The sequence below is a fragment of the Periplaneta americana genome, chromosome 2 (genome assembly GCF_040183065.1).
Source record: "Periplaneta americana isolate PAMFEO1 chromosome 2, P.americana_PAMFEO1_priV1, whole genome shotgun sequence".
Lineage (NCBI taxonomy): Eukaryota > Metazoa > Arthropoda > Insecta > Blattodea > Blattidae > Periplaneta > Periplaneta americana.
This window is the reverse complement of record NC_091118.1, coordinates 125,025,649-125,050,940: the sequence shown is the minus strand read 5'-3', so window position 1 is coordinate 125,050,940 and position 25,292 is coordinate 125,025,649. Positions and strand designations below refer to the sequence as shown.

At 35.7% G+C, this 25,292-nt stretch overlaps 1 protein-coding gene across 1 annotated transcript in view; it reads left to right on the top strand.

Moving 5' to 3' along the window:
* Positions 1-24,903, top strand: part of LOC138694561 (uncharacterized) — a 613,293-nt gene extending 588,390 nt beyond the window's left edge. Inside the window, exons 5-6 of the mRNA XM_069818420.1 lie at positions 1,608-1,866; positions 6,031-24,903. Coding sequence (XP_069674521.1) covers positions 1,608-1,866; positions 6,031-6,104 — 333 coding nt within the window. The 3' untranslated portion in view covers positions 6,105-24,903. The remainder of the gene's footprint in view (positions 1-1,607; positions 1,867-6,030) is intronic.
* Positions 24,904-25,292: the final 389 nt, after the last annotated feature.

Below are 25,292 nucleotides of genomic sequence, written 5' to 3'. Positions count from 1 at the left end.
TATCCGTGAAAATCAAACACGATCGGATTAACCCACCTTGAGAAGGCGATCAGAATCGCCTTACTCTACCCTATGTGATCAGGGGTTGAAATTCCTGTTGTATGGAAATATTCCGACATTTGATGCAAATGTTAATGACTCCATTTTTTTTGTTAAAATCAGTCTTTTTAATTGGTTTCTTAACGTAGCTGTATCAACTACTGAGTTTTTTTTAGCGCCAATGAAATTTGGTAAGATGAAGCCGAAAATTTGCCATAGATAACTTGACATTTGTCATACGGTTAGGAAAAACCTCCGAAAATCTAGCCAGGTGATCAGCCGAAGCGCAATCGAATCCCCACCCGAGCGCAACTCCGGACCACTCTAAAATCGGTTGAGAACACCATTGTATTCGTCTAAATACAACACACTTTTCAGTTTAAAAAAAGAGCATTATTTCATGCGTTTATTAATATCTACACAGGCTTCTTAATATTTACAGTACATTTGAAAGGGGGGGGGCAAAGTCTAATTGGGATTTTCCGGTCTTTGATGGGGTCAAAAACCCTAATAGAACAGATATTTAACCTTTGGGATGAATTTGGGTGAAGTTCGGAGGGCCTAATTACTCTAATCCACTCTCCTCACCTCCACGCTGGGGCCCCCTGGGATCTTTTAAGATGCGAAAGAGAGAGTGGTGTGCGGAAATCAAAGGACTACCGCTTTGCCTTTCCCAAGAAAAAAGATCATATGAGGAGACAAAGAGGAATGCAGGAAATAGGAAAGACTAGAGAATATTATTACAATGTACCGAAGTACATTATGATATTTTCATGCAGAAATTCTGCGTCATCATATGATTAAGGATGGGTGGCACGGAGAAAAATTTTCTCCGGCACCGGGATTTGAACCTGGGTTTTCAGCTCTACGTGTTGACGCCCTATCCACTAAGCCACACCGGATTCCCATTCCGATGCCGGATTGAATCCTCTCAGTTTAAGTTCCACCTCTTAGGTTCCCTCTAGTGGCCAACCCTCATGCACTGCATCTCAGATGTGTGACAGTGGCACAATGTCCAACACATTAATGTGCGGGGGTGCACTCATTACGAGTGACTAAGTGGCCGGGATCCGACGGAATGAACGCCGGAATGGGAATCCGGTGTGGCTTAGTAGATAGAACGTCAAGACGTAGAGCTGAAAACCCGGGTTCAAATCCCGGTGCCGGAGAGAATTTTTTTCCGTTCCACCCATCCTTCATCATAAGAGACTAGAGAATGCTGGGTTTGCAGTGAAAGGCCTACTCTTGGGCAGAACACTGTGAATGAATGAATTTGAAAGGGCTCCATTCCTAGGATAAGGCAATTTTTATGGAGATCTGATTGCTGTTGTAATTTTGAAATGAAATACTTTGAGAAGTGATCGATTCGATAAATTGTTACTGCGCTGTTTCAGGACGACGCGTGCTTGTGTTTGTGTATGTATAGGAGCACCAAGATGACTGAACCAATTATTCGTACGGTACTCTTGCTATGATTGAAATTGTTGTCACGTGTGGGTACCGCGATAGTTGCAGCAAATCATGACAAAGTACTCGTTAATTCATGAAATATTATCGCGTTGTTACAGGATGATGCTCGCGTGTGGGAGTACCGCGAGGGACCCGACGAGACGGACCCGCAGGGTCTGCATACGAAGACTGTGGGACTCCACTTCAGGATCCAGGACTCGCACTTCACCAACAACGGAGGAAGTCTCAACAACAGGATGGAGATACGCTGTACGTCCACCGTTGGGGGTGTGAGCCGCCACAAGTCGATGTTTCCCACCCTCGCTAGGACCCTTACCTCTAACAAGTTGGCTCAGGAGAGGTACGGAAATTCAGCAGGTGAGTTCTTACATTGACTTCTATTTAGTTATTTAGAGTAACTCAGAAGGAATAGTAAATGTTTTAGGGAGCTATATAGACTACTATGAGTAAAAAAGTACAGTGAGTGTGGAAATACAGCTGTTTGAAAATTATTCGTAAATAACCTTAACGAATGGTATGAAACTTGGTAGTCTTAGGAACTTAGTACCAAAACATTGCTTTCAGGCTGAGTGCAGCCTGACATTTACATTTATTGCACTAGCATATTATACTCTGTTCACATAAACAGCTCAAAAGTATATCGACAACTATGGGTGGATGACTTGTCATTAAATTATGATAATATGCACACTAGAGAAGAACTTTAATTATGCACTAACGTTCGCAGTGGAGTCGTGCAGTTTAATGAGCGGTTTTCAAAGTAACACAAGTTAAATCCTCCAATCGCAAGAAGTATAGTGCAATACTTCTCTGGTAACAATTGTAACAAATGGAGGAACATTTTACTGGAAATTATGTAATGTGAACAATTAATATATAAAACGATTAGTAGTTCAGGAACACTGTGCTATGAAAAAATACCTCTATTTACATGGGAAATACAGCAATGAAAAGAAACCATGTTCCTCAAAATTTGAGTCAAGTGTACATAATGTATACATATATAATATATATATATAATATATATATATATATATATATATATATATATAATGTTGGTATGCTGCAATATCCCTTCAAACAATTGACTGTAACAATCATTCTTCTGCAATCCATAATTGTGGAAAAGAGTGAAGCCGTGAGATATGTGGAAGAACACTATTGTTAGATTATATATATACACCAATCCAAGTCTCATTTTGAAAATAATCATACGTTTTATATGATGTGCCACATAACAAGATGCACTACTAGATTAACAAAGTTACTGTTAACTTCATGATATAGTACGAAATACTACAGTATCATATTTTATATCTGCTCTAGTTACATTCTACGACGTAGAACGAACATGTTTCGCGTACAAATAGTTTTTCTGAACGTAGCAGGAGGTTTGCCTTTTGTTGAACTTAAAAAGTACATTATTAAATATTGTAACATGTCTAGGGAGATATCACTATGTATTTGATTTGTTACTTTTATACGTACCGTAAATTATTTTAGATTTAAATTTACGAACTTTGTAATTTGACAATTAGTGTCTTTTATAAAACAGTTATAAGCCCTATTACCGGTTCTTCTGTATGATTGTGAAACTTGGACTCTCACTTTGAGAGAGGAACAGAGGTTAAGAATGTTTGAGAATAAGTTGCTTAGGAAAATATTTGGGGCTAAGAGGGATTAAGTTACAGGAGAATGGAGAACGTTACACAACGCAGAACTACACACATTGTATTCTTCATCTTGCATAATTATGAACATTAAATCCAGACGTTTGAGAAGGGCAAGGCATGTAGCACGTAGGGGCGAATCCAGAAATGCATATGAAGTGTTAGTTGCGAAGGGTGAGGGAAAAAGACATTTGGGAAGGCCGCGACGTAGATGGGAAGATAATATTAAAATGGATTTGATGGTAGAGACTGGATTAATGTTGTTCAGGATAATGACCGTTGGCAGGCTTACGTGAAGACGGCAATGAATCTCCAAGTTCCTTAAAAGCCATAAGTAAATAATGTATTTTTATATTAATTTCATATAGTGTTTCGTGGCCTATGACCATAGGCCAGTGGTCGGTATTTCTTGACTCGTGAGTCAAACCCTTAATAGCCTACACAGGCAGGGTGGAGGGGTAAGGCATGATCTCCCTCCCCTCAGCCATCACTTGTTCATTCGAAGTTATGCAGGGTGGGTATTCAACCTCTCCTAACTTCCCCTTTGCTGTGTATTATGGACTGCATTTTACAGACCACTGCCATAGACCATTGGCACAAAGACAAGTTTCGCTACCATACGACTGTACATATTTATTGTGCTGGTTTGTTGATGTTTAGAGCTGCGTTACTACTGGTCATTCGGTAGAGATATGGTCCAAGCTCACACAACATAATCGTTTTGGTACCAACTTCCTAGCTCTTGTCACAAAAACTACTCGTACTTCTAGTTTGTACTCGTGTCATTAGAGATGCAGTTTTTAAATAAAAGCAACGTTTTTCTTGAAAGTTAAACAATAAATTAACATTAATAGTTACTTTCTGCCATTAGATTTCTGGCAACCCTACTGCGGTGACTAATGGACTGAATGCAGCTTTTGAGACCGGAGTTCGTGTCTATTCTAGCCTATTTATTTATTTGGATCGAATAAACTATGCTTGTTTACATTTTCCTAATTTTTATTAAGTTACATTAATAATTACCCATTATACAGGTTGAGCCGTAAGTAATGTCATTAATTTCAGGGGGGTTTTCTTTCAAGTACTTCAAACAAAAGTGTTTAATACAATTTTTCTCGGTTTTGTTTCATTTTATAAATAAAAATTATTCTATCTGAATCATTTGTTAGTGTTTTTTGGGAAAGCTATTCATTTAATTCCTAATATGCTCAGTCAATTTAAGAGAACAGTGTATCTAATGTAATAATGAATAATTGGAAGAATTTTAGGTTTGTTCTTTAGATGTGCAGAAATTTGATCCGAACTAATGTAACTTTTCGTTCTGAAAAGAAATCTTTCAATGTCATATTTGTTCGGATCAAATATTTGCACATTTGAAGGACAAAAATAAAATTTTTTGAATCATTTATTATCATAATACGTTGTTCTCTTAAACTAACTGAGTATACTGGAAATTCAGTCAATGACTTTCCCAAAACAAGCTATGAAATGTTGCATATAGAACAATTTTTATCTCGGAAAGGAAGGAAAACCGAGCAAAATTGTATTACAGTTTTTTGTTTCAAATATCTCAAGGAATAACGCGCTGAAATTAATTAAATTACTTATGGTTTAACCTATATATTAAGGGAGAGGAGAATTGTTTAACGGCCAGGGATTAAGGACGCCTCAGCGTCGTACTAGATATATTATCTATTACTTACAATTAACATACATATACATACACTGTCCTGTGTCTCCCTTTGGGGAGCATAGGACCAGAACAAAATAGCGCCATTCTGACCTATTTGTGGCCGGGGTCTTCAATTCTCTCCAGCTCTTCCCTAGATTTTGGACTTCTTCTTGAACAGACTGCCGCCACGTTATCATGGGTCTTCGTCTTCTCTTACTTCCCTGAGGCTTCCATTCGAGTGCTTCTTTAGCAATGTTTCCTTCTGGGTGTCTTAGGCTGTGTCCAATCCAGCATCATTTTCTTCTTTCTGTCTCCAGATCAATGGGCTTCCGTTGCGTCTTCTTCCAAAGTAATGTATTTGAAATGACGTTCGGCCACCATACCCCCGATATGTTACGTAAGCACAAATGTTTGGAGTTTATGCGTGAGGTTTGTGTCACTTTTCTTGTCTCATTGCCATACCAACTGTCCAGATACGCAGCTGAGGACCATTGAAACCTTTTAGCCACCGCCGTAAGTCAGTCGGCTAAGGCATTTGCCTGCCCATCCGAAGTTGGTTTCGGGCGTGGGTTCGTTTCTCACTTGGGCTGATTACCTGGTTGGGTCTTTTTCGAGGTTTTCCCCAACCGAAGGGAATTCAGATAATATATAGCGAATCCTCAGCCTCATCTCGCCAAATACCATCTCGCTATTACCAAGTTCATCGACGCTAAATAACCTAGTAGTTGATACAGCGTCATTAAATAACTAACTTAAGAAATGAAGGTGTTATTCTTCCAGTTATAAGTGTAAATGACTCTGGACTAGAGAAAAATATTTAGTGTTTGTAAAAGTTATACAAAATCACATAACATATAAATACTTAATGGTTAATTAAATTATAGACGTAAAATTAAAATTTATGATTTATGGAAAATTCTAACATGATAGGCAAGAAGTAATTTCTTGTAAAACTTGACAAAAGACACTGTTCAGTTTCTAGTCAGCAAAAATCATTATGAAAGACGAAATCATTGCTAGTTTAGAAGATAGCCCCTCTTTGGCAGAGAAGGAATGTTATAGATACTCTTTTGATAGTCCTTGAATCACATCGTTATGACTTTAAAATACTTAAATAAGTTCACTCTTCTCCCCTTTCGTAAATTTATAAAGTACTAACTTGTTTCTTCTTCTTTACAGGTTTATTGATGATGTCGTCTCTGAACATTCTCTTTGTGTTGTTGACATCGATCCAGATGGTGTATTCATCCTGACGTTAGAGCACTTGAAAGGTGAGAAATACGAACTGCGAAAGCGACAGTGGCTGCAAATAATATATACATAATCAACTAATTCCATTCCACACCAAAGAGTGAGAACTTTTTTTTTAAGAATGAAGGTGTAGCAAGATATTTTATTGTTCGAGAGTGATACGTTTACGGTTTCAGAAACACGCAGTGTCGGAATTTGCGAACTTGTGACTTTTGTGAGAAGTAAAACTGGGTGCGTCTGAAATAAAATACGCGGAGATGACAGAGTGGAGAAATTTGTTGACATATTTCTGATTTGTTGTTATTTAAGATAAGTGTGAATTCGTATACAAGTGACAATCTATTGCCAAGTCTCGTGGTTTGTTGGTTGCACAGTTTATCACGAGAACAATGATGTTTAATGGTTTCAGTTCCGCCTGTCGTGTTAGTCCTAGGCCACAAGAAATATTTCTGATGTATATAATACAATAAATTACAAAACAATGTTTTTATGAAAGGAGAGGAATGTATGAAATCCATGGAGGAATTGTCTTACACAAACATAATAATTATAAAGTTTATCTCAGCTCTATGGTGTCAGTGTACATAAAAATATTTATCACAAGTGTCATAGTTGCCTCGGTGAATTAATACCCAGCATCATACAAAGTGGACGCTTTCCTTTAAAGGGTTGAGAAAAGAGTTTATTGATTAGGCCTCATGAAAAACCGCTCCAATCACAAGAAGCTGTAACACATGTCTACGAATAATGCGCTAACATTTTCAAATATTTGCATGTCAACTCCACGTTGTCATGTTCACGAGGTGATTGATGACGACTGAAAAGGTTAGTGGTTTTAATTTCGATTTTAATTTAAAGTCATATAATATCTTAAAATTTAGTCACTGTGGATGATGATGATAAAAATTAACTATTAATATCGGTAATTGTAAAATTTTATATTTATATATATATTTTTTTTCTATAAATACAAATAATCTTTACAACGAAAACATGACAACACAGCTGAACATTACAAGTATTGTTGCGTGCATAAAAGAGATCTATTCAACACGAAGCTTGCTGCTAGGGTACTAATTAACTGCGACAACTCTACTAGTTGTGGATTCTCACACGAGCATTCATTCTTTTTAACAATAAAAAATTATATAGATAAGTCACTAATAATGTACGTAAGTTTGAACGCCGTGTTCATTTTAGTAGATCTGATGGGTTCCACGGAATCGTTCTTCATAAAGCAAGCGGTGTACTGAGAGATAATTTTTTGATGACTCACTAATGATGGGTTGTAGCTCACGCTCTAGCGCTATTTTTTTTTACTTGTACGACACAAAAAACTGAAGAGAATAATAAGGGTAGCATCGCTTCTTTTGTGTTTCATGCAAGAGTCTTCACAAAATATTCTCTCTCAAAGTTATGTACGTAATTATTGTTGTTCATAGTATAGGATGAAATAATGAATATCTGACTCTACTCACACCTCGTTTGAACTGAATATACATTGTGGAAGTGAATTAATCCTGCAGATTGAAAGAGGCATTATAATACACTTAAATGAATAGAAACCCTATATTACCTACATTTTATGATTAAATACACAGTTAATTAGAAAACTATGTTGGAATTTTCAACACTCTGGGAATATCGCTGCTAACACACTGCTCTTTCTTTTCGTAACACAGATATAAGGCCAACGAACTCACGTCTGTCTCCCTAGGTGAAGTACCTTCCACCTCTCTCACTCTGGCTACCGCCTTCCAATCTACTCGCATAGTTCAATGGTTTAAATAGTAGTTTTTAAATTAAAATTACACGAAAACCTCCCACGAAATTGAAATACAGCACAGAGATAAACGACTCTTTATTAGATTTTCTATTGATATGGACGAAAATCACGATCCTACTCCCAACAGTTACTGAATAAGAGGGTGTTAAACATGTATGAAAAAAACATTGTTTCTTTTCACCAATATGGTATTACACTTTTTTGTTATATAAAACATGAGCCATTCGCTCTGAAAACCTGCAAGATTATTTCACTTCCACCCTATATCAGTCGAAATTTGATGAAGTTTTCTTTAGATATTATGAATTTTTCTTGTCATATTTTTTTCTAGAAATTGATCTCTTCGTTGCAAAACAATTTAACATTGAGATTGAAATTAATTGAAATGAAACAAACCACGAGCGACGATGCCATCACCAATCACTTGAAATTATAGATAATCGCAATCGCGATAAATGCGAAATATGACCAAGTGCCGTCGAAATAAGTTACTTCATTTTTAAAAACATAATTCAGTAATTGCATAGATTACTGTAGTTACTTAATTCGCGATACAAAGCAAAATTGAGTACAGATGCGAAATGAACGTGTTTCTGTGAAATAAGAGCGAAATTACATTGTGGGCCTATGAAACGTTTTTGTGTTTTTTCTATAAAAAACAAAAATCTATCTGAAAGCCCCACTGCATACACGTTCTTACATTCTTTCAAATACTTTGATCACCCCTTCACGTTAGCTTTTACAGTATGAATAACACAGAAATGTCACCTAACTGATATCCTCTTTGTTGCTACCTATACGGGATCCTATTTCGACTTTTCGACTAGTCTGTAAGTGGTACCGGATGATTGAGATTGAATAATAAGTTGAGTCGAGATAAAATCATACCATAATTTTTTACATGTTTCGTAACGTTCAAAATTTGACTCCAATTTGATATGTTCCATCTCTTATTAATTATTTTCAATAATTGTAACTTGAAAATCTACAGGGTGAGTCAGGAGAAAAGGTACATGGTTTGAGGAGTTAATAGTGGTGATTCTGAACAAAATAGTTTATATGAATATATGTCCTGTTTTCAACGGTTTCAGAGAGAACTAATCGAAACAAAGACGAACGGGAGAAGTACAGATGATAGTAAATTACAACATTGTTACCTTATGTTCTATATAATTGTGTACGTCCCTTTACAGAACATGTACAAAACCTTCACCGTCAACTTCAATGCACTTTGAAACTCTTGTAGACAGCTGCTGCGTTGCTGATCTGAGCTGATTCAGACATCCCTTTACTAGAGCAAAAGCATGTAAAATGCGAGCGAGAAATTGCTCCCGTGTTTCCACTTTGCACTTGTAGACGTCGCTCTTAAGCCAACCCCACACACACTAATCCAATGGAGTAAGGTCGGGTGACCTCGGTGGCCAAGAAATGACTCTACCGCGACCGATCCAACGCCTATTGCGCATTGAAATAGCCAATAAAGACAATACTACAGCCTAATGTCGTTTTAGTTGCGTAAGCATGTGAGTTCTGATGAAGGACATGAGACTGACGCCCGTGATATTAAACAGCTGTATGACAGATACTGTTGAGAACAGGGCATATGTTCATATAAACATTTTTTTTTCAGAATCACCAATATTATGACTCCTCACACCATGTACCTTTCCTCCTGACTCACCCTGTACAAATTATACCTCTTAACACATTGATGACATTGAATTTCTACCACCAAACGTTCCATAAAATATGTCCCATACCAAAACGCTACAAAATGATAAATTCTTACATGAAAAATGCTATAAGATGTCAAATTTGGTTTTAAAGCGCTTAGTTTTTAATTTTAAGTTGCTAAAACCTACCACCTTTGCTAATGACTTGAACATTTTGAACAGTCAGTTCATTGACGTCATTCTCCATATAGCCTATTATGTACAATTACTTTCTACGTACGTAAATTCTGCAAAACTTGGCCTTGGGGATATAATATGGTACTAATTCTTCGACTCCATTTTATATTAAAACATTTGGGTGGAGACCTTTAAAAGTATTCCCATATTTTATATGTTTAGAAAGACTGCCAATATTTCATATAGGCCTACGAATTTCTTATGAGAATTTTGCGATACTTTTTCTTTTTACTGAGATCTGTTGATGACTGACCTATAATGGAAAATTGTTTTTGAAAACTATAGACAATTATCACTGGGGCCTTAGGGCCTGGAAGTTCATGCATTTGCATATATTTTTTCATTGGCTATAATTAATTGGTGATTAACTATTTTTACGAATCATGAACATTTCAGCTAATCAAACCAAATTTTGTTGCATATATTTGGATATTTTTGTTTTTTTTTTATAAATGCATAATATTTCATTATAGTTATAATATCGTGGCATATTTTCGCGTTTAAGCTCATTAGAACTGATTTTTATGTTGCATAAAAATGCATAGGTTGGAATTTTTTTAATAAAAGCATAATATTATATTTTTGAAAACTGGTATTGAGAGAAATTATTATAATTATTTTTACCAGAAAAGAATTTAAAGTTTCGTGGCACACCTAGGGAATTTCACGGCCGCGAAATACCGGTTGAGAACCAGTGATTATAGAGCGTGGGAATATTTGTCACGTCAATGCTCGGTTGGGGAAGGTTTGGACAGTCATTCACATGCTTCAACTTCTCAACAATAATGAACTATAAATTTAATTTCATCTAGTTTGAACTATAATATTATTATATTTATTATTATTGTTATTATTATTATTATTATTATCATTATTATCATCATATCATCATCATCATTATTTATTACATGTTATTAGTGATATATCAAGAAATATAGAAGCTTATTAGTGCACATTTACTGGCATACTTCAAGGGTTTTTATGCTCGACCATGCCGAAATGTAGTAATTATATACCTGGTAGCAGTCCTTTAATGCATGTCATTAAAGTACACCTACTCTTTAAAGTACAGGTGTTTTCAGCCAATGACAACTCAGCTTACAGGTGTTCAGCCAATGACAAGTCAGCTTTGTAGCGTTATAAAACCGCAAGTATCGATTATTCTCGGATATGCAATCGAAAGAGAATTAGCGAAAAGTCATGGAGGCTGGAAATCCAATACTGTCGCAGAAGGTTATGTTCTTTTACTATAATAATTAGCGTTAATTGTAAATAATATTCAAATAAATTCAATTTATCATCTCGTTTTTCAATGTCGAATTCAATAATCAAGGTTATATCAAGTTTAACGGGATTACATCGAGGTCAATGACATTATTGTTCGGCAGAAAAAATCAATACTTTCGCGTCTGCGCACATCTCACAATTCACGACCTAGAACAAAGGTCACTTCCGATCTTGTCGGATACAAATAAAATGTATACATCTGAATAATTTCAAGTTACAAATATGGTCGAGCATAAAAAGTTGTATGAAACTTTCCTATAATGGTAATTAAGAAGCTCGTATGAAAATTATGAAACGAGCGCAAGCGAGTTTCATAAACATCCATACTCGCTTCTTAATTACTATCATTATAGGCTCGTTGCATAATGTACTATTAAAGGCATATTTGCATGCATATATAGTAGCTTTATAGTGCATGAACTTCCTGGCCCTAATTATCACAACTACGCGACTACACTTCGATTTCAGACTTACGAAGAGAATTGTGAAATTTATCTAGGATTTGTTGAGGCCGCAGGAAAAAAAGAATGCAAACTTATACTGTATCAATTGAGAAAAAAATCGCACGAAGGAACACAGTCTCTAAAATCCCGTAGTATTTGCCAATTAATTAAGAGAATCCGAAGTTGAAAATATGAAATAAGAATTTCATGGTCAGAAGTTCCATCTTATGCGTGCATTAATTCTAATTTTGATGCAGTGTTCAAAGGTTGACAAGCTTACTAGGATATCTATCCATTATTGCTGGATTAAGGCGTTTTATGACGCTAGCTGACGTCCATATTGTGTTGTGTAATACTAGGGCATTCGAAAAATAATGGCAACATAGTTACTGTTTCACACTAAATTTATTTAAGTTACTTTTGACATTACATGCTTAAAATATAGTCTCCTGCCAAATTCTTGGAAGACGGCGGACTCCATCTGCAGCAGCATTTCTGGATATCTTTCTCACTGATCAGTCGGATGTCAACTCTTGATTGAAAGCGAATGCTTCGCTTCCATCCAATTTTCAATTGTTCTGTAAGCTAGGACTTCTCTCCTAGAGATTTCTTGTAATGCCCTAAAGCACTGAGTTGCATGTTTTTCTCTTGCAACTTGGATTTTTATGAATAACCTTTGTTCGTAATTTTAGAGCTGTAGTGTTTACTACAAATCAGAAACACCACTGCATTTACAAAATATGGCTACTTTGAATAGTATTGCAAAATTATTAAACAATCGCCACTCTGAATAATTTCAAGGGAAAAATTCTTCCGGGGCCGGGTATCGATCGCGGGACCTCTGGTTGAACGTACCAGCGCTCTGCCAACTGAGCTTCCCGGGAACTCCACCCGACACCGTCTCAACTTTTCCCTTTATATCCACACAACTCGCGTGGGCTGACGAAGCGCCAGAGACCCACATCGAGTGCACACAAACTCTGTGTGACTTGGAATTGTGGTTTTCTGTTAACGTACACAGTGACGTATATATTATGCAAATCTAGTCTTCCAGGTAAGTTCCCGGGTAGCTCAGTTGGCAGAGCGCTGGTACGTTCAACCAGAGTTCCCGGGATCGATACCCGGCCCCGGAACAATTTTTCCCTTCAAATTATTCAAATCTGCTTTACAGGGAGCCTTACCTGGAAGACTAGATTTGCAATAGCTACTCTATTACGTAATACAAGATTTCAACACTGATTTATAACTTTGTTGCCATTACTTGTCGAATGCCCTAGTATTTGAATTTTATTCCAAAGAAGCTAAATACATTTCAGTACTGAATTTAAGATCTTAACGAATTAAAAATATTTCGACGTTTGTACTTTAAATTGTTTGTTTTTCACGAATGGATTGTGAGTCTACTCAACGGAACTTAATAAAAGTGCATTGAAAAGCTGCTCAGACTTACTATAGTACTGTTCACGTTTAAACTTAAGTATTTATTGATAGGCCGATCTTCGATTATATATTCTCCTATAAAGAAACACTTTTCCTTAGGAGACACTGTTGTCTAATATTATACAGGGACATCATTTTATGTGTACTAACATTTCTAATATTAACCTGGCTATACCTTTGGATTAACGATTGAGAATCACAAACACCGTTCGCTACCCCCTTCCACGACTGCAGTTCGATGACACTGGCGTAAAATACAAATCACTTTACTAGGTACAGAAGGAAAGAAAAGTAGTTCATCCATTTAGGCCTACGTGAACTAGGAAATATTGCAATTTTGAGTTTGATAATTTTCATTAGGTTTTTCTTTAATCAAAATACAATAGTGTATTAACAGTAAGTGTTTTTATTCACGAACTGAGCTATCCATTAGGACGTATTCATTATGCAGTGTATGTTATACTGTCTACAGCACATTAACGTACAATATAGAGACCGAAGTTAATGGAAAAATAATCATACTATGGATAATTAAACATAGTTTTGAAAATGGCGACCATTCATTTCGATATAGCCTTCAGTTTTTTTGTGCATATTATCGCACTATAGACTATTGCACCTAATTCCAATTACCAGTTTCTTCCTTCGTACTAGTAACTCATGTTGAAATAATTCTGTACCTACTCTATGAAAAAGTACGTTACGTACTGTAAATTCAGTCTACACTTCTGCCCGATCCGAAAAGATAAAATTATTCAGACATACTATTTACTGTCCGTCCAAGTGGTTTTGTCGCAGGGTCGTAGAAAGGGGGGAATTCATGTGACAGTTAATTACTTAACGAGGTCCTTTTATTTAAGTTATTTTAAACAGCGGTAGAATATTACGTAGACGTCCAATTCCTAACAGAAATTAATGTTTTCAGAAAATAGTTTTTACAAAGGAGCGAGCAGAAGCGGATAGGGGACCGGGATGCGACGTAGCCAAAAGGACAACAGTACCTGTGCGAAAATATGTTTCAATATTGAAAGCTCTTTCGTCACTGGAAAAAGCGAGCATATTTCTGGAACGTGCTATTCTCACCAACTCAGTACTGTTTACTATGTCCGTACGGCGACTTTGATTGTATACGCTTTGGTTCCGTGTGGAGGACGGTTGCAAGTTTACTACTAGAGGGGATGGGAATGAGGTACATTAGAAAACTCAGGTACAATAAAAATTGAAGTAGAAATAAAATGATGTCCCTGTATAAGCATCTGAACTGAGACTACCTGTAGAATGAATATAAACACAGCATACGTTGTTAAGTTTTAAAGAAAATGGGGATCTCTCACTGTATTTTACAGTATACGGTGAATTACAATTGTATATATTTAAAGGGCAAAGTAATGCAGCGATGACAAAGAGAAACCGAATCACTTGTAGAAAACTTGTCAGTAGATTTTCATCTTCCACATATCGCACTACTGTATGTATGGTGGGAATTTATTCCCAGATTTCGTCATTGAGTGGAATGTAGTGTATGTAGAATGGGTGAAAATTTTAATTCGTGGGAATTTTTATATTTCTGTTGTGCGAATACGTTACTGTGGAAAAGTATGTTGATATAAATTTATTATATTTTATGAAATATGTCGTTATCTCGGTTTATAAAAGAGTTGTGTATAACTACAAATCTGTTTTCAATTATCAACACTGTATATATGATAATGTTTTATAAAACTTATGCATCCTAATCTTGCATAGTATCCAATACATCGAGCTTTCAGTATGAGCGATAGTCAATCTACATGGATTGATGTATGTGTCAGATCCAGTTATTGTAAATTACACGAAAACACGAATATCAGATTTCATGTATTTTATAGAACTTCACTATTCATTAAACTCGTATATTAATGATAGTAAAGTTGTATTTAAGGGAGGGTTCTAAAGTTCATATTTGTTGTGTTTTGTGGCTAATTGTATATGTAGTTTACAATTTAAATCTCAATTCGAGTGGTTATCTTTCTATTATTCGTATTTTTTCAAATTTCTCTAGTTTTTATTTTCATATGTTTCATCGTCCTTTTTTGTTGTTTGTTTACGCTTTCTTTATAAGGTTTCTCTCATCATCCTTTGGTTTGTGTCCCTTTGTATCTGTTCTCTTTCTGCTTATTTTCTTATTTTTCTACTTTTTTCCACTTCTCCTTCTCTCTCTTTGAATATTCGTTCCCTGGTTTAATTCCATATTTTTATTTGTACAGTGGAAGTCCGATATACTGCAGAGTGATATATTCCAGACGTTAAAATTTAAAGGGTAAGGGTAGTGTGGATCATAGTGAGAGAGGTTTTTATAACTTAAAGATTCATTACCCCTGCACAGATTTAAATGACGTTTTACAAACGATTCTAATTATATAAAAATTGAGCACGAAATCATTATATTTATGTTGCATACAACAGATTTTTTGTAGTCATTACTACGAAAAATATGTCATATATCATATTAGCCGAGATTAAAAATCGAAATTCCCTACACATATTTTTCCAATTTTCCTACATGCACTAGTAAAAGTTGCTGTATTTAGATTCAATGCAAAAATTAATAACTGTCATAAAAAATAAACTACAATTTATTCATACTAATTTCATCATATTGTATGAATTTTTGCGCTATACTCACGCCCAGATACTGTATATACTGGTTGAACAGTATAGAGCAGAACAGGTTTCACGGCCTCGCGCGGCCTTGAGTCCCCCACCTCCGCGCGCATAGCCAGGCGGCCGTGAAACCTGTTCTACCCAGTACTATGACACTTAGAAGACGTTTAAAACAATTAAGAAATGTAGCTTTGACTGTTTCTGAGAAATTGAGGTATACGTTTCTAAAAATAATAAGTACAAAAAATATAACTTAATTTAATTATTCTTATGAAATATGTAAATAAATGCGCAACCTATAAAATATAATTTTAGGACCTTAAGCCTTCGTAGAAATATGAACGTACATCTATTTTGATCGACAGGAAATACTGAATGTCTAAAGCCAAAAACTGAAATTGTTGTTATTGTTGATCTATACTAAATCATTTCCCTTAACCCGGTGGAAAATACATAAATATGTCCCACGATATATTGCAATCCACTGATATAAATTCAGAGGTAGGTCTACTCTTTCCTCGGTGAGGACATTTTATTTTTTTCTTGAATTATTTGCTTACTATGTACAATGTAGAATAATTAATTATATGCAACCCGATATAATATTTGAAACTCCCTCTCATATAGGCTTTTATAAAATAATGTTGAAACAGCTGTATTTTATGTGTCTTAAAAATGAACGTGTATAATTGGTAAGTTTTTCTGCTAGTGTGGTTGGTGACAGAATTACGTACAGCCGGGCAATATGTTGTGTTGTCTTTCTCCCTTGTTCTTCTTACTTCCGTTTGTGACTTCTAGGTTACCTTGAGATGTATCGGCGATAAGTTAATTATAACGCCGCATTATATCAGGTTTTTACATAAATGATTATCACATTTATTCTATTGTAAGTTCGTTTTCCTCATTTTACATTACACCATTTTCCTCTGTCCGCTCAGTATTAATTCTATTGTAATATTTTTTTGTATGTCGGTATTAATCCTATGCTTGTTTGTTTCCACTTTCCTTTAAATAATTTATTAATCGTTCGTTTCGTTATTGCGGATTGTTTTTGGCTATTTTTCTTCACTAATGTATACCGGATGGCGCAAAGGTCTCTTTACAATTATGACTATAAACCACTTAATTTTGTATTTTAATATGGTATCACCAAGGATGATAATTTCAAAATAATAGTATTGTCTCCAGAATACTCGCTGATTATTAATGTTTCACCTTTTCATAATGCGTAACAGTAAATTAGTATTGTAGTGTCAAGTGACTTTTGCACCACTCTATATTTTATGGTGTTGTTCGTTTGTTTAATGTGTTCTTACTTCTATAATCGTTTATTTCTTGCTACATCCTTTGGTTGTTTATTAGTTTCTATTTAAGTCTGTACATTTTCGTGTTCTGTTTGTGCGTTACATTATTATTGTTAGTTTGTTTTATTAATTTAATAGCGTGTGCTTATTTCGACGTTAATAACTTCCTTCTTCTTTGAGCTTTTTTCGTTTGTTTCGGTTCTAACTTCATATTTTGTTACTTAAATTGTTCTGAGACATTCTCTATGTTCGCGTGTTATTTTTATTGTGTTCCGTGTCTATTATTTCCGCCTATAGTGTCATTTTTGTTTTACTTTATATTATATTCCTTTCTTGTGTCGTGTGTAGCTATTTTATTGTGTATGGTTGTTTCCTTATGCCTTCTCTCTTCACACTGAACTTCACATATTGAAGTAAATAAAAAATTAAAAGCAATTCAACGCATATGTGGGTCGTGATGTAAATAAATATATATGGCGGAAGTTTTATTAATTCGTTATAATGCCTTTCAACAATCTAGTTCCTTTATGCACTATGAAAATAATCCAGTAGAACGTAAGGAAATGTACTGTTGTTCAGTGTTTGTAAAACAAGATTTTATTTATTTCATTTGTGTTGTATGTTATTAAATTTCTTTCGCATATTACGAAATACTAGCATAGCATATGACATGAAAGGAATTCTCAGCAACAATAAATAAAATTACGGATTTCAAAATGGCTGAATGCTGCGAATATATTATAGAACATACACAAAGACAGCCCCTTAACTTTTTGCAGCATAGTGGTTGTTCAGAAGAACCACTGTTTTCTTTCATTCTAAATTTTATGGCACAGATATTTCACCAAGGAACCACCTCTTGAGTATATATAGAAGTTCCACCTGTGTTTTGAAATTCTGTGCAGAGTTAAAATGTTGAAAAAAATTGATCGAAGCTTTGTTATGATCCATGAAATGAAAAACACAAAAAAATTAATTTGTGCTGCAAAGGGTTAAAAGTGGTGAAAAGTCGACTAACCTGAATGTATGTTATAAATTAGTGAAAAGTATCCCACGCTATTCAAGATATTACGAAACTGATTGCAGAGTTTACAGCCGTATCTGTGAATATTGCTGATCGCTCGGAAAGATCAAAAACAGGAAAATCAACATCGCCAGTGAGCAAAATGAAACACAAGAGAAACTTGTATTAGGTCGTTCGTCCACGAGGCGTCGCTTCGTGGATTCGTCTTAGACGCGACATTGTTTGCTTGAAGTTTTTATGCAGCGGCTAATGTTATTAAATGAATATTCATACACGAGGCTGGATCGTCACGCTTTTGTCATACATGTAAGCAAAATGCAACCAGGCATACTGCAATGTCGCAATTAGGGACATGCTTATACAAGGTGAACTATTAGGTTTTGTTTTCTTAGACCATTGCGGTTAGAGATGAACAACCATCGAGAAAACGAGACTAACAGCGCCCGCAAAGCCGAAAACGCGCACGACATTGTTGTATTACGTCGCGTCCTTGACGTAAAGACTGGTTGTGAATCTTCCGGGACTCGATATTCATCATCTCCCATAGTCCCGAAATCCTGAAGTCAGCAGTTGTTTATACCTTACTGAACTTTTATCTACTTTGGCAACTGTTATTGTATGTATAAACAATCAAGTAGCCTATTTGAAACATCTCTACCCTTCAGTGTATAATAATGCGTTCCCCAGTCTTTATTTAATTACTAGACCCTTATTAAAAGGCTAGGAATTTTCTTTTCATAAGTTTAAGATCAAGTGTGCAATCTCAAGTAAAAAGGTATTAATGTCATGTTTTATATTTTTTAGAAATGCAAATTTATTTGAGAATTTTTTTTTTAAATTTATATAACCATAGGTAATATCATATAATAGATCCAGAACATTTTGATACTGTTCTGTTTTGCCTTTTTGTCTCATTTAAACATTTATAATGTTATTTATTTTAATGATGTATGTTATTCAAAGTTACGAAATCTTTCCACACTGACCAAATGCTATTTCGAGAATGACGAACGAGACTCGAAGCGCAGCGAGAATGACGAGTCGAGACTCGGAAGACAAATGCAGCGAACACAGCGAGCGAGAGCGACAGTTAGTTTTGTTCATGTCTAATTGCGGTAGGCGTGTTTCATTTGTTTTTTTTTTTTTTGAGTAATCAAAAACAGAAATTGGTCGGAATCTTCACTTTTTGCCCAAGTTGTGAATAAATATCCCTGTCTCTATAATAATCCTCCTGCGCAGGATTAGGTAGTCTCCGGAGCAGTTGTTTGAGTGCTCTCACTCGGAGACCTCCGATTACTTCCGATTGGAGCCACAGCTACTTTCCTTTGGATTAAACAGCACATTGTGTGTGTGCTGTGGCGCAGATGTGCACTTTCAGCTGAGCATTCCTTTAATCGAATCATGTATCAAATCAAAGTACTTTTTTTAATAAGTGTGTAATTGTTGTATATTCTCTCATTTCTTTGGCTCTGTCTTTGTTCGCTTAAAGTGCTACTTTAGAAAACACATTTTTTTCAGCATTTGAAATTCATAGCATTTGTGGAAGAATGTGTTAGTTTTGTTATTGATCAAATTAATGCCATTAAATTCAATTATTGCGAAATCTACAAAAGTAATATTTTTCAGTAACTAATTTAAACAATTATAATTCACCTAGAAACAGTCGTTTATTCACAAATAGCTACTACCAATTAGTGTAATTGATTTACTTTAACGTAAGATATATTAAATGGAATCTCAGAATGGAACCGAAGAAACGTGGGGTCTGAATGTGTTAAGGTTTACTATTCAAAAATAATATATTCAGGCTCTTCGTTACTTTTAACTCTAGAAAACACTTTTACATAATATTCATGAATATGTTCTATTACAACATAATATAATATTAATAAATATACCGTAACATAATAATAATAATAATAATAATAATAATAATAATAATGCACAAAATTAAAAATATGGATAATGTAAATTGTACACAATTTTAATAATAATCTCCTTGACAACATTCTGCTTCTTGAAACTAAATGAAAGAATTTCAATGTGTCGGATCCCATCTTCAGTGTCATTTTATCCCACTGACAACTACCGCCAGTCCCGCCGGTCTGTCGTCCTTGAGAACTCCGTCCTTCTATAGTCGCTTCCCTCCGAATCTCCGCGTCCCTCTGTTTAGCCCCCTCTACCACCTACGGTAGTACCGGAGATCACCGGAGGGGAGCTTTATTCGTAATATTCGATTCCTCCGTCAGTTGTATTCGCTACGCTGAGCAGCACTGCTCTATAATTTTAAGATACCAGATTATGCTAGGAGAGATGTTACAGAAAGAGCTTGGACTGAAGTCTCAAATTATTTTTTTTTCTGGAGTAACTGATCCCCGCATATTTCTATTTTGCCTTTGTATAATATTCCCACGATATCTGGTAAGTGTTTTTTCTCGTTCTGTGTAATAATTTAAATTTGTCATTGTCCTCTGATAGTTCCTTAGCTCCTGCTACAAGTCTGCAATTAATAAGTTGCTTCTTTCTTTGTACGGATGAACCCAGGCCTTTCGTCTGCGATTCCGAATTAGAAAATAAGTATGCTTATACACTTATAAGACCAGAACTTCTCCATCGCTCGATATCTTGCCACTACATAAAGGCTGATTATACAGAGACATCATTCTATTTTTACTAACGTTTCTAATATTAACCTGGCTATACTTTTGGATTAACGGTTGAGAACTGGAAACACCGTTCGCTACCCCTTCCGGGACTGGAGTTCGACGATACTGGCGTGAAATACAAACAAATCACTTTACTAGGTATAGGAGGGTAGAAAAGTAGTTCATTTACGTAAACTAGGAAATATCGCGATTTTGAGTTTGATAATTTTCATTAGAATAATTTCAAGGGAAAAATTGTTCCGGGGCCGGGTATCGATCCCGGGACCTCTGGTTGAACGTACCAGCGCTCTGCTAACTGAGCTACCCGGGAACTCCACCCGACACCGTCTCAACTTTTCCCTTTATATCCACACAACTCGCGTGGGCTGACGAAACGCCAGAGACCCACATCGAGTGCATACAATCTCTGTGTGACTTGGAATTGTGGTTTTCTGTTAACGTACACAGTGACGTATAATTTATGCAAATCTAGTCTTTCAGGTAAAGCTCCCTGTAAAGCAGATTTGAATAATTTCAAGGGAAAAATTGTTCCGGGGCCAAGTATCGATCCCGAGAACTCTGGTTGGTCACACAGAGATTGTGTTCACTCGATGTGGGTCTCTGGCGTTTCGTCAGCCCACGCGAGTTGTGTGGATATAAAGGGAAAAGTTGAGACGGTGTCGGGTGGAGTTGCCTGGTAGCTCAGTTGGTAGAGCTCTGGTACGTTCAACCAGAGATCTCGGGATTGATACCCGGCCACGGAACAATTTTTCCCTTGAAATTATTCAAACCTGCTTTACAGGGAGCTTTACCTGAAAGACTAGATTTGCATAATATATACGTCACTGTGTACGTTAACAGAAAACCACAATTCCAAGTCACACAGATTGTTTGCACTCGATGTGGGTCTCTGGCGTTTCGTCAGCCCACGCGAGTTGTGTGGATATAAAGGGAAAAGTTGAGACGGTGTCGGTTGGAGTTCCCTGGTAGCTCAGTTAACAGAGCGCTGGTACGTTCAACCAGAGGTCTCGGGATCGATACCCGGCCCCAGAACAATTTTTCCCTTGAAATTATTCAAATCTTCTTTACAGGGAGCTTTACCTGAAAGACTAGATTTTCATAATTTTCATTAGGTTTTTGTTTAATCAAAATACAGTACTGTATTAACAGTAAGTGTTTTTACTTACGAATTGAGTTATCCATTCGGACGTATTGATTACGCAGTGTATATTGTACTGTCTACAGCACATTAGCGTACAACATAGAAAATGAAGTTAAATTGAAAAATAATCATAATATGGATATTTAAACACATTTTTGAAAACGGTCGCCGTTCATTTCGATACAGGCTTCAGTACTTTTGTGCATATTATCACACTATAGACTATTGTACCAAATTCCAATTAGGCCTACCAGTTTCGTCCTTCGTACTAGTAACTCATGTTGAAATAATTCTGTATGTACTCTGTAAAAGAGTTCCTTATGTACTTTAAATTTAATCTTCACTTCTGCCCGAGAAAAGATAAAATTACTCAGACATGCTATCTACTGTCCGTCCAAGTGGTTTTGTCACAGGGTCGTAGAAAGGAGGAAATCACGTGACAGTTAATTACTTAACGAGGCCCTTTTATTTAAGTTATTTAAACAGTTGTATAATATTACATAAACGTCCAATTCCTAACAGAAATTAATGTTTTTAGAAAAGAGCGAAGACAGCCCAGCCACTAGCCTTTACAGAGGGGCGAGCAGAAGTGGGTGGGGGAAACTGGGATGGGACATAGGCAAACGGACGACAGTATGCGAAAATGTGATTCAATATTGAAAGCTCTTTCGTCGCTGGAAAACGCGAACATATTTCTGGAACGTACTATACTCACTAACTCAGTACTGTTTATTATGACCGTAAGGCGTCTTTGATTGCATACGCGGCCTTGGTTCTGTGTGGAGGAAGGAAGGTTGGAAGTTTACTAGTAGAGGAGGTGGGAGTGAAGTGCATTCAGAAACTCAGGTTCAATAAAAATTGAAGTAAAAATGAAATGATGTCCTTTATTAAATCGAAACTCTTATTTATACCTGCTGATATAGTATTAAGCACGTGTGTCCGTATTTATGAAATCATATGTTTCGCATAGGCCTATATTAGGCACTATACTCAGCGCATTTTGAAATGGCGGATCAAGGTCAAGCAATGGACTGCATTTGTCATGTGTGCTTACCTCCAATCCTGGACCATTCTCCTCAACTAAGGTCAACTGGACAGACGGAATTACCAGTACTTCAGTTTAAACTTCAGTTCAGTGACTCGTGCGTGGTTTGTACGTTTCTACGTAACCTTGTTTCTCCAGTTCGAAATGCGCTGAGTATAGTTACGGCGGATTAAAGTACAATGTTATTGTTTACATCAGGACCCAAAGATTCGTTATATTATAATACATTGATTTATATGCTACAATGTTGAATCGAGTTCTAACAACACAGATGTAAAATCTATCTATCTCTGTTGTCTACTAGTGATTCGAATGTCAAGAACAACAGCAAATGCACCAAGTCAGGCGAAAGAAAGTGGTGCCAGGAAGCGAAGATACTTCCATGATCGGTTATCTAGATGGGAAAACATTATCACCAGTGTCAGTGTCGTTCAATAATTGCGATTCATCGGCGATGGGCTTAATCAGGTAAATAATTCTAACTGTAAAATGTACGTTATAATTTTTTAGAACTTTGTAAACCTACATTCGAAAACTGCATCTTTCAGCATTACGCGCTGATAATAAAGAGCGTGAGTGGAATTCATTTACTGGTAGTGTCGTCATCCACAGTACATATTTGAGATATTGCAAATTCGTTCATATTACTAAGAGATCCTTTCATGAAAACATTGTTTATAATATCTGATAAGAAATGAAATATCTGTAATATAATGCAACGTTGAAGATTGTGAGAGGAAATTTACCTTCACAACTTTCAAGTACATCAATTTATATTTTTAACGATCTTCAATTACTTGTGAAGATTTATGAAATGTGGCTACATAATATATGTGTAAGACATTGCACATTGTAGTGCTCTGCTATGAATTACGAGTCCAATGGTAAATGTATATAAGTCTACTTGATTTCATTTCTTTTTTTTTTTTCACTTTTCTCTTTTCGCACATTCTGCATATGTGTTCGGAGTACACTTAATCTTTCCATTTGTGACTTATTACATTGTTGTATTTCAGAAAACTGCACAAAATATATGTTATTCAATCTGATGTTAAGTTATGGATATTTTTTTTTAGACTTTGTATCACCTCCATTGAACTTCAATTTTGTTTTAAAATCATCGAGAATTAAAGGTATCCTGAGGAAAAACTGTGTTATTGGAAACGTGTATTTCGAAATTTCAATGCAAATGAACGTTTTCTGCATTTTTGCTACATAAAATTTATTTTGGTGTGCTAATTTTCTTGTCAGTGTCCCTGCCTGTTGGCTATACATAACATTTTCTCCGTAGCCATTGCATTCTTTTGATATTGAAGATACTTATATGCCAACACATCCAGAGAGTATGCCTGTTATAGAAAATATTTTAATCCTGAATCAGCATGAAATGGCATGATCATAAAATATCAACGGAAGATTTATTTACTCCGTACTTCTTCTCAAATTTTAACTGGCTTTAAAATAATGTCATCTTAAGCAGCATGCCATAGATCTATGAAGTTATTTGATTCAAGGCAATAGATGTTTTTATGAAACATTATATGTAAAATAGGAGTCTCATTAGACACAATTTAGGTTTTTGAATGTACACACAAATTCGGTGAATTCAAATAAAAATGTGATATGTCATGCCTACTGCTTTCCAGAGGCGAACATTTAAAGTTTGAGCGACAGAATAAAAGCATAAGAATCATGTTTGATAAGAACGGGTTACAGCGAAACGCACACTGCAAAGCTTCGCTCCCGTGTTATCACCCGAGCACGGTCAGAGCGCGACAACCAATGGTAACCATAACATAATTCTATAGGAACAAAAAATTAATCTTTACGTAGATTATTCGCCCAACAGTGTATAAGTATATACTGTGCAGACTTGGCCACCAAGTTACTCAAATGAGTGCGCTCCTTGTGTGATGACTTATACAGGGACATCATTTTATTTTTACTAACATTTTTAATATTAACCTGGCTATACTTTTCTATTAACGATTGAAACAGGTAACACCGTTTGCTACCCCTTCCACGACTGGAGTTCGATGATACTGGCGTAAAATACAAATCACTTTACTAGGTATAGAAGGGAAGAAAAGTAGTTCATCCATTTATGTAAACTAGGAAATATCGCAATTTTGAGTTTGATAATTTTCATTAAGTTTTTGTCTAATCAAAATACAGTACTGTATTAACACTTAGTGTTTTTACACACGAATTGACCTATCCATTCGGACGTATTAATTATGCAGTGGGTATTGCACTGTTACAGCACATTAGCGTACAATATAGAGAATGAAGTTAAATTGAAAAATAATCATAATATGGATATTTAAACACATTTTTGAAAATGGTGGCCGTTCATTTCGATATAGCCTTCAGTTCTTTTGTGCATATTATCGCACTATAGACTATTGTACCTAATTCCAATTATCAGTTTCGTCCTTCGTACGAGTAACTCATGTTGAAATAATTCTGCACCTATTCTATAAAAGAGTACCTTACGTACT